Below are 15,396 nucleotides of genomic sequence, written 5' to 3'. Positions count from 1 at the left end.
TGTAAAGTCTTTAATTTGGGAAAGAGGCAGTACAGAATGTAAATTGTACTTCAGTTCTTCATTTCTAATGGCTTGGATTCAAATCCTGGGTTGAACCCAAGAGAAAATGAGTGATGGTTTCAATTCAGTCCCTACTCTGTTCAAGCCCTATTGCAAAACCACAAAATAGTCCAACACAGTCAGCAGCCTCTTGGATGTTGAACAAGACTGACAAGGTGGTTGGGGGTGAGGGACTAACTCTTCTGGACCTTCCTTTGCCCCTGGAAGATCTGGCTGAGTGATCTTTGAGGTTGTTCACCCCTCTGCAGCCCACTGGATAAAGAAAAGCAGTAAAAGCAGCAACAGAGAGCAAATGCTTGGAAAATGAGAAAGAAAATATAGAAGCAAGAAGCTAAGTGTGAAGAGGAGGCAGGGGGGACTATACAAGTCAGGCAGATTTGGCAGGTGGAAGAGGATGAGATCATGAGCAGAGGAACCCCAGCTCTAGCACAGGGGGGCTGATCTGCTCCTGCTTCTCCCATGGGCAGGTCCCTCGGGTCCCAAATGGTGGTACTGGGGCTAAAAGAAAATGTCCCTCTTTCAAAATTTTTAAAGCCATACCTGTGTTTTGAGCATCTTTCTTACTCCCTTTGAAAGTAATGAGCATCTATTACTGTTTTTCATAGACACGTAGAATAATAAAGCAGTTAAACCCCAGTTTGAACTTTTCTTCTGCAGAGCTGTTTCACATGAAATTCAAAGCTAATATGACCAGAGTTTGATTTGAGCCATATGCTGTGTGGTTCATTAACACATAAAGTAAGCATAAAATACATATTCATAGATATCGTGTAGCTTCATATAAAACATAAAGGTAGTATTACAGAACTAATGAAATAAGTGATGCTTCCATACCCTTTTGATCTTTCATAAAATGATATCACATAAAATTGATATCACACCACTGTATAAATAATTACATATTTGCCCTTTTGCCAAGCTGCCCATTTATTTATCTTGACAACCTAAATGGAAACCCTACCAGACATACTTCAGTAAATATTCTGTTAGACAGCAGAAGGACATAGAAACATGAAATGGTAGCAGGACTGTATCTGTTGCTGTATCTGTTTTGTGTATTTTAATAGGTGGCTTCCATCAGCAAGAGATTACTAATGACTTGCCGCACTATCAGGTATACACTTACATGTAACTTAGCACCTGAGAAATAAGTACGGCTTGTAAAGGATTTCCCAAAGCTTGTACGCAATTGTAATAGCTAGCTTGATAGGATCTATTTGTCTATTTGTTTATTAAGAGATGAAGGGTTACATATAAATTTGAGTTACCAGAAGTTTTAGCATGAATATTTATTTCTCGTGTATTTACTTGACTGCCTGTGGTTAATAGGATTTCGGTGGCAGATTGATTGACAGATAAAGGCTACTTCATATCTGTTCAGCAAATGAAGAATATTCTGAAAACCAAGGAGGAAAATTATTCTTAAAATTATGATGTTAGCACTACCTGTAAACATGAAGTATAAAATCAGAGAACAAAAGCCATTTCTCAGTCAGGTATAAATAACTGCATGATACACACTGTTTTTCAAACAGAGGTAAAATATAAAACTGTTCAATTGATTTTTGCTAGTTATAAAATATTTTTATGTGTAATAAATTATCCTGCCTTTTCGGTGGCAGCAGCTGCATTTGTGGTGCATTGTGTGAACTTAGAGTAGGGAGAATTGTGACAAAATCTATATAATTTCTGGGATAACTTCTCAATATTGCAGAATATTACTATTGCTTTAACCTTTATTTAGAAGAAAGATACTTTAGGGGCAATTTGTTAATTTTAGCAGATGGAACAGACTTTACGTTTTTATAGTATATTATTTTTTAAGTGTTATTTAGTCAGAGTTAATAAACACAGAGCTGTTGTCATACAGCTGAAGGCCAGAAAGTCTCTATACTAAAATCAGATTTCAAGTACACAGTTTTGTTTCCAATAAGGTGTAGACACCTCAAAAAATGAAGTAACATATTACATTCCTAAATATAAATTTAATTGCTAAGTTATAGGCAACTATACCTGAAAATCATCAACAAAAAAAATTCAATTCTTTTTTTTTTTTACATTCAAAAATGAAAGAAGTATAGGCTATGACGTAATGCATTATTTCATTCTTAACTCTTACAGTCACATAGATTATTTCTTTTATTTCTTGCCACATCTTTCTTTTTGTTTAAAACTTAATTATTAACTTATGTGGCACTACCAAGTCTTTTTTAAATGCAGATGTGGTGATCATCACACTTTCCCTTGGCGAATTCTGAAAGGGTTCAGAGACAAGAGCAGACTGCATAGATGATATTGAAAAGGTCAATGCAATTTGGTATTCTTGTATCTCTTTTTCAGATTTTGAAATGTGGCAAGAATGGAGAATTATTCTAATTAGTCACTTTTTATTTCAGCTTTCACTTTTAATGTGGCCAAGATGTCCCCAAGAAGTGTTTGAGCTAATTATTACTTTTATCAGTATTTATTTTAATACGAACAACTCAATAAGGTACTGGGATCTCTGTGTAAAGGCAAGGTAGATGTTCTTTAGAAGCTTCCAGTATCTCTTTCAGCCACACAGATTTTGGAGACTCTTACCATTTTATCAGATAGACATGAGGGCAAAAGTCTATCAAAGAAAGAAGACAATCTGTATTGTAACCTACATACAATATTGTAGTCAGCATGCAGTATAACCTGTTCAAATGCTCTATATGGTTTTCATCTTGAAAGGAAAGAACCCAAGGAGGAGGTTGGAAGATTGGTGTTTTCTGCATTGGTATGGGGGTGATCTTGGTGGTTCCACCTCCAGTTCCCAGCCCTGCCACCCCCATAGCTGCCTCTGTGCCTGGCCACAGCCATGAGCAACCTTGCTCACCTCCCACCTGGTCACTCCGACATGCTCCTCACTGGCAGCTTCTCCCAGGTGGCTGCACCTGGAGCATCGTGGTGGTCAGAGCAGTTTGGGCAGATGTGGGCTTTCATTTCGTGCTGCTGAGGTGGTATATGAAGAAATGCAATGTGAAAAGCAGACATGTTGTGTTTGGGGGCAGCCTCAGCAGCCTGCAATTGGTGTATTACAAGAACTATCTGCCTACCGAGTTATTTGCTATGCTATTTGCATTAACTTGTAGCAAATAGCCTTTTCACTCATACACGTCAAGTCTCAAGTTTGCTGTATGGCAATGCAGAGCAATTTCACCTGCAAACACTTCCACTGGCAAAATTTCAGGCATGAAGATTTGACATGTGTTTCACAGCATGAAACTCTTATGCCGACAAAATATCCATAGGAATAGTGCTACTAAAGTTATTTGTACATACACGTGTGATTAGTGGTCCAAGGCAGACATAATGGCAATGCTTTAAAATAGAAATAAATACCCAAAGGTACAGTGCATATCTTTTCTATACAGACACAGTTTCACGATGGTATGAAGTACATTTATAGGGAAGATCAAGATGCAATCGCTGTTGGGTAGGCCAAGAAAGAGAAAAGATGACAGTCCATTTTTTATTTCTATTTCATTTCAGGCATTGGTGAGTTATTAGATAATGTGCAGCTTGCTCCAAGCTCTGGAGGTAGGTGATCAGGATGGCAGTCCTTGTCACCTGATGTAACATCACCTGCTGTGTGCTCCTTTTGCCTACAGCACAGCTGCCAGTCGGATGGAAACTCCATCTACTTCCATGGGACCGAAGGCAGCGAGTTCAATTTTGCCACGACCCGGGACGTGGACCTCTCCACAGAGGACGCACAGGAGCAGTGGGCAGAAGAGTTTGAGAGCCAGCCAAAAGGGTGAGTGCCTGGGCAGTGCTGGAAGCATGTGTGCAGTCAGGAAATTGAGTAAACGGAGAATGGCATTACATCTTTGCAGCTTATTTAGGCAAAATTGTAGCTGTAATAAAAAGTGATACAGTAAGTAACCAGTGATTGTGGATGTTGGGAGCAAACAAGTCACGAAAGCCCAGGAGGAACAGTCCTGGCCATTCTGTCACTGAAGTTTTTAATGAAAAAAGTTGTGCTTGCAGATTATATACTGATTTCAAATAAACTCATGATGTTAATCTGTTTCTTTCATTCTGTCACACCTGAGAGCTGCTAACTTGTATGTGTATCAAACAAGATTCCTCAAAAAACTCATCCTCCCTCTAAATGCCTGCTGTGGACCACACTTTGGCCCATGCAGAACAGCAAAAGTGGAAGTCATACCACTTTTATCAAAACATAAGTGAGCTTTTCAAAAACAAAAGTGTACTGGTAGAGAAGCACGACTTTATATTCAATCATTTTATATGCCTCAGTGTATAAATTCTGACAAAAAGAAAATAACCAACAACTTCAATGTGGTCTTAATTCTTTTTTTTTGTTTGTTTTATTTTTAAGAAAAAGAATTTCATTAGTGTCTGTAACCTGAGGGCAATGAGGAACACACACTGTTAATTTATGGGTCTCTGCTGAATGTTGATTTTAACCTACAAAGTACTTCAGGTCATTAGCAGCTGATTCAGATGCTGCCTATGTTGTGCTGAAACTGAAGAGCACCTTTTGAGAAATACATGCTAATGCAGCCTGTGAACACCTGGGTTGTCTGGGGCTTCAGAAAAAATATTTGTCGTGAACTCCTACCCAGTTTGAATAACCAACCCATGACATAGTGGGTAGTAAACTCTGTTGTTGCCATGTCATTTCAGAAATTTCTATTTCACACAAAAGAAAGAAAATGCTTACATGTGAGTTGTGTGTTAGGTGACCACGTGGGATATGTCTGAGATGTTGTCTCAGTCTCTTTACATCTTGAAAAAGCTGGGTGGGAGGGTTACCTGGGGATATCTGCCTCGTCTATAGATCCTGCTCTGCTGGACTAGACATTTAGTTAAACCCCTCATCATCAGTGGTTCTAATCAAGGCACTTCCTTCCTAGATAATTATTAAACCACAAAAAATTACTTTCAATAGGAAATTCTCCAGGGAGTAGAAGTACTGAAATCAATTATTTATACTATACCTTAGTGATCAAATGAATGGTTTCTCCAAATACTACATTTTCAGTTTCACACAGCATCTGATTCCAGCTGCATCTATCACTGCTCTCAGCTAGGGGCCAGACAGATATATTTTGCACTCCCACCCTGCATGCAGTGACAGGAACCCAACACTGCTCTTGGACCCCTGCATGTAAAGTCGCTGCGGTGTGGCAGCATGCCCTGGCAGGGGGTCACTTTGTTTTCCAAGGCAATAAGTAGCCTGCTCAAGTCCTTGTAACTTTTGTCTTTCTATTTATTTATTTATTTATTTTAAAATTCCATTTTATATTTGAAACTTCCTTCTTTATATCAACAGTTGATATAAGAATGGAGGTCTAAACTACATGCAGCCATGAATAAACACTGAATGAATACGCTTCCTTAATTCCTTCTTAGATAAATATTTTTGAATGATTTTTGAACTATGTTTGAGATATTGTTTTGCCGTGAAGGACAATGAAGGACATGTTACAGGGTGCAAATATTCACAGCAGGCTTGAGCAGGAAATAACAATTCTATTCTGTGAAAAATTATAAGATTTAGAAGTTTGGTAGTTTGTTGTGGTTGCTTTTTGTTTGGTTTGGTTTGGTTGCTTGTGTATTTATGTACTGGAGAGAAAACAGGCTTTTCAAGATGTCATTCAAAACTAAAAGAAAATAGTGTAGGGATAAGAGCAGTTTGCTGGGACATAAAATATTCCAGAGCCGACTGCCAATAATGGGCTAGAGCAGACGTTGAACATTGCTCTTGGACATCCAGGCTGGGAATCCAGCCTCCCACCTCTTTGATCAAGAACTCCTCCTGGGATCCAAGGACATTTCCTTGAAACTACCACGTCTTTGCAAAGACTTTTGTTAGAGCTGATCAACGTCTGATCAAAATTCCTCAGTGATTTCTATGACATATCTCATACTTAAGAATTACAGACTGTATGTTTTGTAACCATAATAACTATAAAATGGATGAAGATTTATAGTCCTGCAGTTTAAGCCTTCAGTTTGACCTAATATAGTGTATCCCAACATAGAGTTTTCTATTTACAGAATTCAGTAGGAAACGAGGGTCCAGTTCTTCCGTTGTATGAATAACTTAATTGCTTGGTGGACCATAGGTCCAAAAAGTTGTGGGAGTGTGTCTCTGCTCCCGTCTCTCATGCTGGGAGTATAGGAAATACCCGTGCCCAGAGAAAAATATGTCACTGGGGTCATAATCTGGGAACAGGGACAGCTGCAGGTAGCTTCAGCTGCCTCACTTTCCCCTTCCACTTTGAGAAGTGGTAATGTTTCAACTCCAGGGAATGTGTGGTTTCCATTTAATTTAGCCTGGTTGCTGCCTCTACTATAACCCCAACATACACTTTCACCAAGATCATCAGGATTTGAGGCTGGGTAGGAAAGAGTACTCACCTTGCTTTCTGCCTGCCCCCCACTATCGCTTTGACAGCTCCCAGACATCCCAGAACAGCTGTGTCTGTGGCTACTGCCACAGCACTTGCATGAGCAGAGATGTTTTTGGGTGATGGTCACTAAATGGCCCGAGTTGTACCAAGGAAAGACCCATTCCCAGCAGTGACAGGGAACAGCTGGGACTCAGCATGTCAGTGAGAGTCCTTGGAGCTCAGGCTATTTGTCACCACCAGTTTTCAGAATGAGAATTGGGCTCCACATCGCGCATTATTTTCAAATATTTCCCCTGTGTTTCTAGCCACTATTTTCTGTGCTGTCAAAATTTTCTGAGAAGAGTGCTCCAGAGGAGTGCAGTGGAGGTTTTCAATGCTTTATACATGAGAGAGCCTGCAAGATGTTCTCAGACTCCCTGTTTTAATGTCAGCTGGAAGCTGGCGGCTCTCAAAGAACAGGCAAAAGCATCACTCGCATGGGAGAGCAAAAGGAAGCTCACGTACGGATCACCACCACCTTCCTTTGTGCCAAACGTACTGAGATGAGACGTCTGAAGGAGCTCAACACTCAGGGCAGAGGAGCTGATTGTTGTTAGTGACATTGATCAGTATTTTTTAAATCCCTTGCATAAGGCAGTAGGCTACGTGGATAGAGGTTGCTGTTGGTACCATGCATCGTCCCACTGGCATTCTGTTTCTCTTTAATCACATAAATTGGGGTCTGATCCTAAAAGTGGACAGGTCTTCATATCCAAAGATAGGGACGCCTTTGTTGTCTCTGGCAGATGTATTTCAGCTTGGGACATTCTTGTCCAGTAAATCTTATTTAGGCCTATATATCAGCCCATCATTTGTTTTGTAAAGAAGAATTTCAAGAGTCATGTGAGAGATAAATGTATCCAAATGTAATATTTAATCAAGAACATCTACATCTTTGTCACGCCATCACCAAGAGACTTTCTCCGTTTATCTTTGCAGACGTTATTTTCATTTATTTTTATTAAAGTGCCAGTTATTTCATGTTGTATAATTTTCTGGTTTTCATTATAATGCTGCATAAAGGGAAAGGATCCCTGGAAACCTCCATGATCTGCATCATTCATGACCTCAAGTTGTTTTGTGGGTCAGGAAAGCGAGTGTTTTAATTGAGCTAAATAGAGCATACAAAAGATCAATGGAGCGTTGTGAGATTTTGTCATGTAAGTTAAAGTAGGCACAACCGTTTAATTCGGTATTTGTCTTCATCCCAAGAGACCCATTTTCAAAACTGTGTTTGGATTATATTGCACATTACCTTTAAAATGTCTGCACAACTAAAGTTCTCTGTTCAGAATTAGGGTTAGGTTAAACTCTGCTTCCACGAGCGTGTTTATATCTGTATCATAAAAGCCCTTCAGTGACGCTAATCTTGCTAATTCCTGTATAAATGACTGACAGTTTTAAAGCAGGATTTTCAGACAGGCATAGTGTTGGTCTGTCACAGCTTAGGTCAATAAGAAAGCCAGCAGCTTTTAAGAAGATCTTAAAAATACATTTTGAAATAGTTTGAATGTTTAAGCTGATAAACAGACTGCTAAATTGATGTAATTACAATTTTTGAAACTTTCATACTTCACATTGGTGCTTGAGATTTTTTCTGCTAGAAGTGGCAGGAAATGGCTTTGCCATCCCTCAAAGATTTCAGATCTTAAATTTTTCTCATTCATCCTGAATCACACTGGCCAGTTAAGTGACTGGATTATCAAGATGTAACAATTCTAAGTAATTTCATTGCTTTATCAGGCTTATAATTTTAAAATATTTCATTATGAATTAAAACTTCAACATCAATAATTATGTATCAAACTGAAATAAAGTGCAAATTTTCCAGTTTCTAATCTTTCAAAATATTTTAATCAAGTTTTTAAGGAAACCAAGGGTTTCATAATGAAAACATATTTTCAAGAAAAATATTTAATTGAAAATTTCTGCAACAGCTCTTTTGATTATCACTGAATAAAAAATAAGAGAAAATGTTGTACAGAAAAACTGAGAAAGTTCATATCATCACATATTAGAAACACAGCGGTCTTTTCCTCATACTCTATTCATGTGTTTGTTAAAAACTGTTACCCTAAATGCTCAAAAAGATGAAAAGAGAGCATTTTCAGCTATTATGTACATACTAATGACTGCATAGTGAATATGGGAGACATGCCTTTTCAAGTTTGATTAATCTATAAAGCTTTTATTACACAATATGAAACAGAAGGCAGATGTATTTTAAACATTTTCATGACAGAAAAATAATGAATAATACAACACTAAATATTTGGTAATAAAAGCCAAAGCTTCAGGGTTTTTTTTAGTATTTGTACTTTTCTGCCAATTGATTTTTAAAAAGTACATTACTTTTATTTTAGGCTGAATTTAGAAACTAGTATTGAATATATAAGTAAATTTGTAACAATCACATTTGAAAAAGCATTTTGTTGTACTCTGTGACAGCAGAAGCAGCTACTTTTGCGTGTAAAAATTAACTCCTAGAATGTTTTGTGTGAGCTGCTCAGTAACATGCTGCTGCACGTTCTCTTGCCACTGTTGACTTCTCCAGGTGGGACGTATTCGGCGCTGTCATTGGTACCGAGTGTGGGACGCTGGAGTCTGGCTCAGCTATGGTATTTCTCAGAGATGGAGAAAGAAAAATATGCACTCCATATATTGACACTACAGGTTATGGGAACTTAAGGTTTTATTTCAGTATGGGTAAGTATGTACTCTTAATATAATAAAACGGGGGGCATGTGGGATTTAAATTGCACAATATGCATTAGAAATATTTTTAAAACTCTTTGCAAGTGGTTAGCTTTGATCCATGACTACGATGCCACAGAAATGTAAGACAGACAAATCTTGGTCAGACTGGAAGTCTGCCCTTCTAGACACCTGCACGGGTATGAAACCATAGTGGGCTCACAAATAGCCCTCCCAGAAATATTCTCACAGATGTCACTGACTTGCAGGTGAAAACCTTTTTTAGCCAGACAGGACATTCTAGGTTTAGTAGCCCATGGTGGACTTTGCTTCCATGGGTTTACCCAGCTATTTTTGGTTGGTATAAACATTTAGCTCCAGTATAAAACAGTTTAATATAGACGTTACATGAAGGTGCCTCCGTAAAAGGTCAGTGTCACATCTACTGAGATGTGGTCAGTAGAGTTGCTGGAAAAATTCATTCAGTTCACCGTGAGACATGCTAGACCAGCTGAGCAATTCTCTGGACCCTCTTGACTGCATGGGTTGGATGTCTTTTGATATAAAGGAAGCTTAAGCACCTACTGCACACGTAGTTGTGGGCTGACCCAACGTCAGTCCTCAGGCAGGATTCATTGCACAAACACAGGCTGTTGGTGGTGGTGTCCAAGAGTACCTGCACAGTGCTGGCGGATATAATGCAGGACTTGTGGGAGAGTCACAGCCTGCTGGAGTAGCAGGTGGGTCAGGCAGGACCCTCCACAGTGCCTAATGTGGTCCTCAGCAGTACTGTTTCAACTGAACCTGTCTGTTGTATCCACAAGATCCTGTAGCAACCCCATAGTTTAACAATTCTTCCCATGAAGAATGATGTTCTAGTCGTGTACCTTCTAATTTCACTCAATTCCCCTTACTGCTTGTGTTAGAAGAGGTGGTCTCATATCTTTATCAACCCCACCACACCACAGAGGATTTTAAACACCTGTCATATCCCCCCTCAGTCTTGTCTATGCAGACCCTGGTGTTAATCCATCCATGTCAACAGAGTTGCACCTGAGGATGAGGTGAGAGTAGCACAGAAGCGGGACAGCCTTACCTGGCTGAACACGGCATATTTTCTGCTCAAAAACTCTTAGTTCATCACTATATTCATAAACATTTTCTTCTTCTAATGTATTAACCCAGGGTGAGATTCATCTCTGGTACACAAAAAATGCCATTGAGCTTTGGAGCCTTGGAGAAGGCATCCCTTGTGGAAAGAACTGATGTGCTGATAGCATCATCTGTGGACCTTTCCTGTCGGAACAAAGTGCAACCTCAGTGGTTTACTGGGGCTAAGAAAGAAGCCTGTCCTGTCACTGCCCCTTCACTGTTTTTGTCAGTGCAACTGCATTAGTTCAGTGTTGTAACAAGTCAAAACTCCTATGGATACTGTGGCTATCATTCAGTAACTTACAGTGTTTTTCCACAACTCTTATTTTGCACATAAAGGAAATTGCATTATGTTATTCTCTCAACACCATGTTTAGAGGAGGTGAGGATTTTTGTTTAAAGGTAGAGAATAATAGAATAATAAAGGAGGAAGCAGAGACTAAACTTGTGACCTCCACAAGCAAACTTCTGAATCAACAAGAAAAAAACACCCTGTATTTAATGAGTGGAAGGCTTCGTGTTGTCATCCTAAATTGTCACACATCTCCTCTGTGTTACATGAATTACCAATAAAGCACAGGAAAAAGAGGATGCTTTTTTTCCAGTTCTTCCAAGCATTACAACACCTGCAAGAGAAACAGGAAAGAAATTTGCTCAACCTTCTGAACTTAGGGGAGAAGTTGTCGGCACATGCAGGCACAGAGGATAGTGGGATATCATTTGAAAATGTGTTCTGTGTGGTTTTGTACATTAAGTAAATTACAGTTTAATTATTCAAGCAAGCAGAGAATTTGAATGGACATAAGCATGTTCCTTATTGCAGTATAAGAAACTATATAAGTATATATACACATAAGAAACACACATCTTATCTAGCTCTCTAGACTGCTTTGCCTGTTCCATTCCAGGAGTTGGCCATCTGTAGTGAAAAAAAAGCAGAGAAAGTGTTTCATATATGCAACCTTCCTACTTTATAGATAGTTCAAAGAACCTTCCTCATCCTGTTTTTTGCTGATTTTTTTTTTAATGCCTGCAATACATCCAGTGTACAGGGAAACTACAGGTTTCCTGTTCCAGTTACAGATATTCTGGTTTAAAAACCTTTTTCCAGAACATGAAACTAGTGTGATGATGTCCATCTTTTAACTATAATGTAGTGCTTAATGCTCAATCTTGCCAATACATCCTCTCTTCCAGAGAAGGTTATTAAATGTTTTGGGTTCTACCAATATGAAGATATCTGAAATCCTGCCTCATCCCTGTGAGGTGACATCACGCACATTTTGTGTGATACAGTAGATTCCATACATCCTTTTTAGGATATGGTATAGACAATAGAAGAAGATGCACAACAAATAAGGCACACAGCAGTCTTCCTCCTTTTCTGCTTAGACAAGTTCTCAGCTGCCAGACTATCAGCCGAGAGGTATTTGAGGTCCTCATATACAGTGTGTGGCTGCACAGAGTGTGAATACAAGATACCAGGTTACTGATCTAGTCCTAACAGACAAGAACTCAAAAAGCAGAGTGTTTCCATGTAAACAGGATTTAAAACATACAGATAGAAGTATTGCTTTGGGCACAGCATTTTCTATTTAAATTGTTTCGATAAGCTGATTAAGAGAGTTACTTGAGGTTTTCATTATTGTCAACCCCTTGATCTCCGGCATGGTGTACCTATCTGATCAAATAGTTCTTATACAGTGTGTCCTTGGGGCTTGTGTTCTTTTGTTTCATATCTTAAGTTAAATAACATCTGGTTGTAATTATTTTTGTAATTATGGCTGTGTAATATCATCCCACTTTCCACTAAAAACAGCTTCAATGATATTTTTTTTCTCTCTCTCTCAAACGTGTGTTGTACAGGGGGAACTTGTGATTCTGGAGAATCCCATGAAAATGATGTCATGCTTTATGCCAAGATTGAAGGCAGGAGGGAACACATAGCTCTCGATACCCTGACCTATGCTGCTTACAAGGTAAATTGTCTTAGACAAAGTAGGTGGACGGGATGGATAGATCAATCTATTCCTAAGCCATTATAACAATGTTGTATGTTGAATTGCACAGGGACAAACGTGACCTTTCCAAGCACATAAATCATACACAGCTCTTGCAGTGAAAGGGTGCCTTTGCAAAACAGCTCTGTGGTTACTGCTGACAACTCCACCCCTGAGCAGTAAGGTGGCATTGGCTACAATAACAGGCAAATGGGCAACAGGCCCATGTTCAGTCATCAGCTGAAAACTTTGGTGATTACATCTCCTCACAAATAATTACCCTTCTCTCCATTCAAGCTCCTGCCAGCCACAGTGTGGTATTCAGGAGTTTCCTTCTGAGAACGTTAAGTCAGTGGCTAGGAGCGGAGTGACTAAGAAATGCCTGGATGTCTTTTCCTGGATATCTTTTCCTGGAAATTACATATTTTATACATTTTCTTTTCATTTTAATACAGCTGTGTGCCCTTTAGAGGGTCTGTAGGAGTACAGGCATGAACCCAGCAACAGAAGGCTGTTGCTGGCCACGTTCACAAGCAGCTTCCCTTCTGCTGTTATTGCTGCCTCCTTCACACCACATTTACCTCCCCACCACCACCCTCAGGCAGGGCAGTAGAGACTTGAGCTTGCTGTCGGGTTCCTTCCTGTCTAGGGCAAGGAGAGACTCAGGCCATGTCTACTCTGAATAACCCAGCTCTGAGGGACCCTTAGTGTGCTGCTGTAAAAAAAGACAGATAACAGAAATCAATACACAAAAATGCATGTGATATGTATGCAGGTGCATGTGTTGTGGATTCAAATTCAGTATGTTTTATGCACTGTGTAGGAAACTTGGTGGTAAAGATGCATCTGATTTCAGCCAGAGGTCTGTGTGCAATTTCTTTGTAATTCTAGCATTCAGAAAATAAATGTTTATAGTTACATTAGGGCTTGGCCTGGATTCAGTTGAATCACTTGCATTGTTTCATTGTACGTGGTTTCCCTCCTCTCCTGGTTCTGTGTGAAACACAGGGTAGAACTTTTTCAAAACTAAGGAAACTGTAATTGTAAAATAATAAAAAATTAAATGTGGAATTCAGGGAGCGACAGGATCTGAAATTATACTGAATTCATTGTGGAGCTTTTTTTAAAGCGAGCGGTTTTCAAGCTGACATCCTCTTTTGACATAATAAAGTTCCAATTACGTAGCTTTTGGACAAAGGCTAGAGTTCATAAAGTAGTGTTTTCATTTATTTCAGCAACATAACATCCTCCCTACTAGCCTGTGAACTCATACCCTTACTCCCTTCTCACATATTCAGGCTCGACCTGCAGTTATACTGCATTTCTTTGTGAGATGAAAGGCTGCAGGGCGAGATTCATCTTCCAACTGAGCACTGATAAAATAAACATATTTTTCAGAACACAGAAGATACAGTGTCTTTTCTACAGTGTCTTTACAACCAAACAAACTGATCCCACTAAGGTGATAAGCAGCACTGGTACCCAGAGTACTAATAGCTAGGCATATAGTACAAAATAACTCTTATTTGGGGTCTTCTGTGGAAAAAGGGGGCTAAAACAAAAGTTAACAATCAATGGGCATGTTTTGTTCAGCACATTTGAAGCAGCTTTCTTAATTTAAAAAATAATTTCCATGTAACCTTTTTTAATATTACTTGTTTCATTTAAGCCTGATTTAATTTCTTTTAAAGGTTCCATCCTTGGTTTCTGTTGTCATTAGTCCGGACCTGCAGACTCCTGCAACCAAGTTTTGCCTGAAACAAAAGAGTCACCAAGGCCACAACAGGAATGTCTGGGCTGTGGATTACTTCCACGTCCTTCCAGTACTCCCTTCCACGGCGACTCACATGATCCAGTTTTCCATCAATTTGGGTTGTGGAACTTATCAGCCCGGTAACAGGTACAACAGGCAAAATTTCTCTTTCAATTATCAGCTTTCCAGAACATTTTGTTTCTTAGCATCTATATACTTTTCTTAGTCCATTCTGAAATATGCTTATGATTTCAAACTATTTGCTTCAGTTTCTAATGGCAATGAGATTTATCTCTAAATATAAAGGATAAGGATATGTATTAGGGGGAAGGTGTTAAAGGCAGTGGCAGAAAAGTCCCCTCATGACCTCCCAGAGATTATTCATGCCACAAGCATGTAATTCTTGTAAGACTGGTGACAAGCAGCACTCATCTTGAACATCATCAGTGTGAGGACCTCACTGCCCACAGAGTGACCACAGAACTCTTTTGCTGGCTTCATTTCACTGGGACATTCAGTGCGTTTTTTTTCCCACAAAGTTAAGGGGGAGGGAAAGGGGAAGAAGGAAGTAATCTGCTGCTCTGTATTTTATAGAATCATAGAAGATGACCACCTCAGGTCATCTAGTGAAACCTCCTTCTGCAAGTGGGATTATTGTCAGGTCAGCCAAGGCTTCGCCTGTCCATGACTTGAAAACCTCCATGGATGGACATCGTGCAACCCCTCTGGGTGACCTGCACAAACTAAAAAGTGTTTCCTAATATCCAGTCTCAAACCCTGCAGCCACATCTTTATGGACATTGCCCCATGCTACTGTGCCTGCCACAACTGAGGAGAGTTCGGCCCCTTTGTGAGCACCCTCTGCACCATCACAGGCTGTCCTTCCTCACCAGGCTGAACAGGTTGGCTCCCCAGCCCCTCCATGCTCAGTGCTTGAGGCCACAGACATCTTGGTCAGTCATCCTGTGCTGCACCTCTCTGGTTTCTTAACATCCTTCTTCAAGTGGGGTAACCAAAACCAAACACAACATTCCAGAGGTGGCCTCACTAGTGCAGAGTACCCCAATACATATTCAGGAAGCTATCTATTCCTTCACAGTCCCTTTATCTCTATGTACATGTGAGAGTTTATCCTGATATTTTTGAGGTTTAAGTTACTTCATTTTTTTTCCAGAGTGAGAGCCAAGAGTTTGAAGTAGGTGACTGCAACTGCTTTCACATCCATAGCCCATGACATCTTCTTCCGTCTGAAAGAGCTGCACTATTTCTGACAGTCCTAGTAGCCATG

General features: G+C 39.6%; 1 protein-coding gene across 2 annotated transcripts in view; it reads left to right on the top strand.

The window, feature by feature from the left end:
- The window catches only part of RELN (reelin), a 293,331-nt gene that overhangs the window by 174,180 nt on the left and 103,755 nt on the right, over window positions 1-15,396 (top strand). For both annotated transcript variants that reach the window (XM_066986910.1, XM_048068408.2), the window contains exons 11-14: window positions 3,696-3,841; window positions 9,064-9,215; window positions 12,222-12,334; window positions 14,047-14,255. In XM_066986910.1, the coding sequence (XP_066843011.1) occupies window positions 3,696-3,841; window positions 9,064-9,215; window positions 12,222-12,334; window positions 14,047-14,255 (620 nt within the window). The remainder of the gene's footprint in view (window positions 1-3,695; window positions 3,842-9,063; window positions 9,216-12,221; window positions 12,335-14,046; window positions 14,256-15,396) is intronic.

This window comes from Anser cygnoides, chromosome 1 (genome assembly GCF_040182565.1).
Source record: "Anser cygnoides isolate HZ-2024a breed goose chromosome 1, Taihu_goose_T2T_genome, whole genome shotgun sequence".
NCBI classification, from domain to species: domain Eukaryota; kingdom Metazoa; phylum Chordata; class Aves; order Anseriformes; family Anatidae; genus Anser; species Anser cygnoides.
Note: the sequence above shows the minus strand (reverse complement) of the source record. Positions and strands in the feature narration are given on the sequence as shown.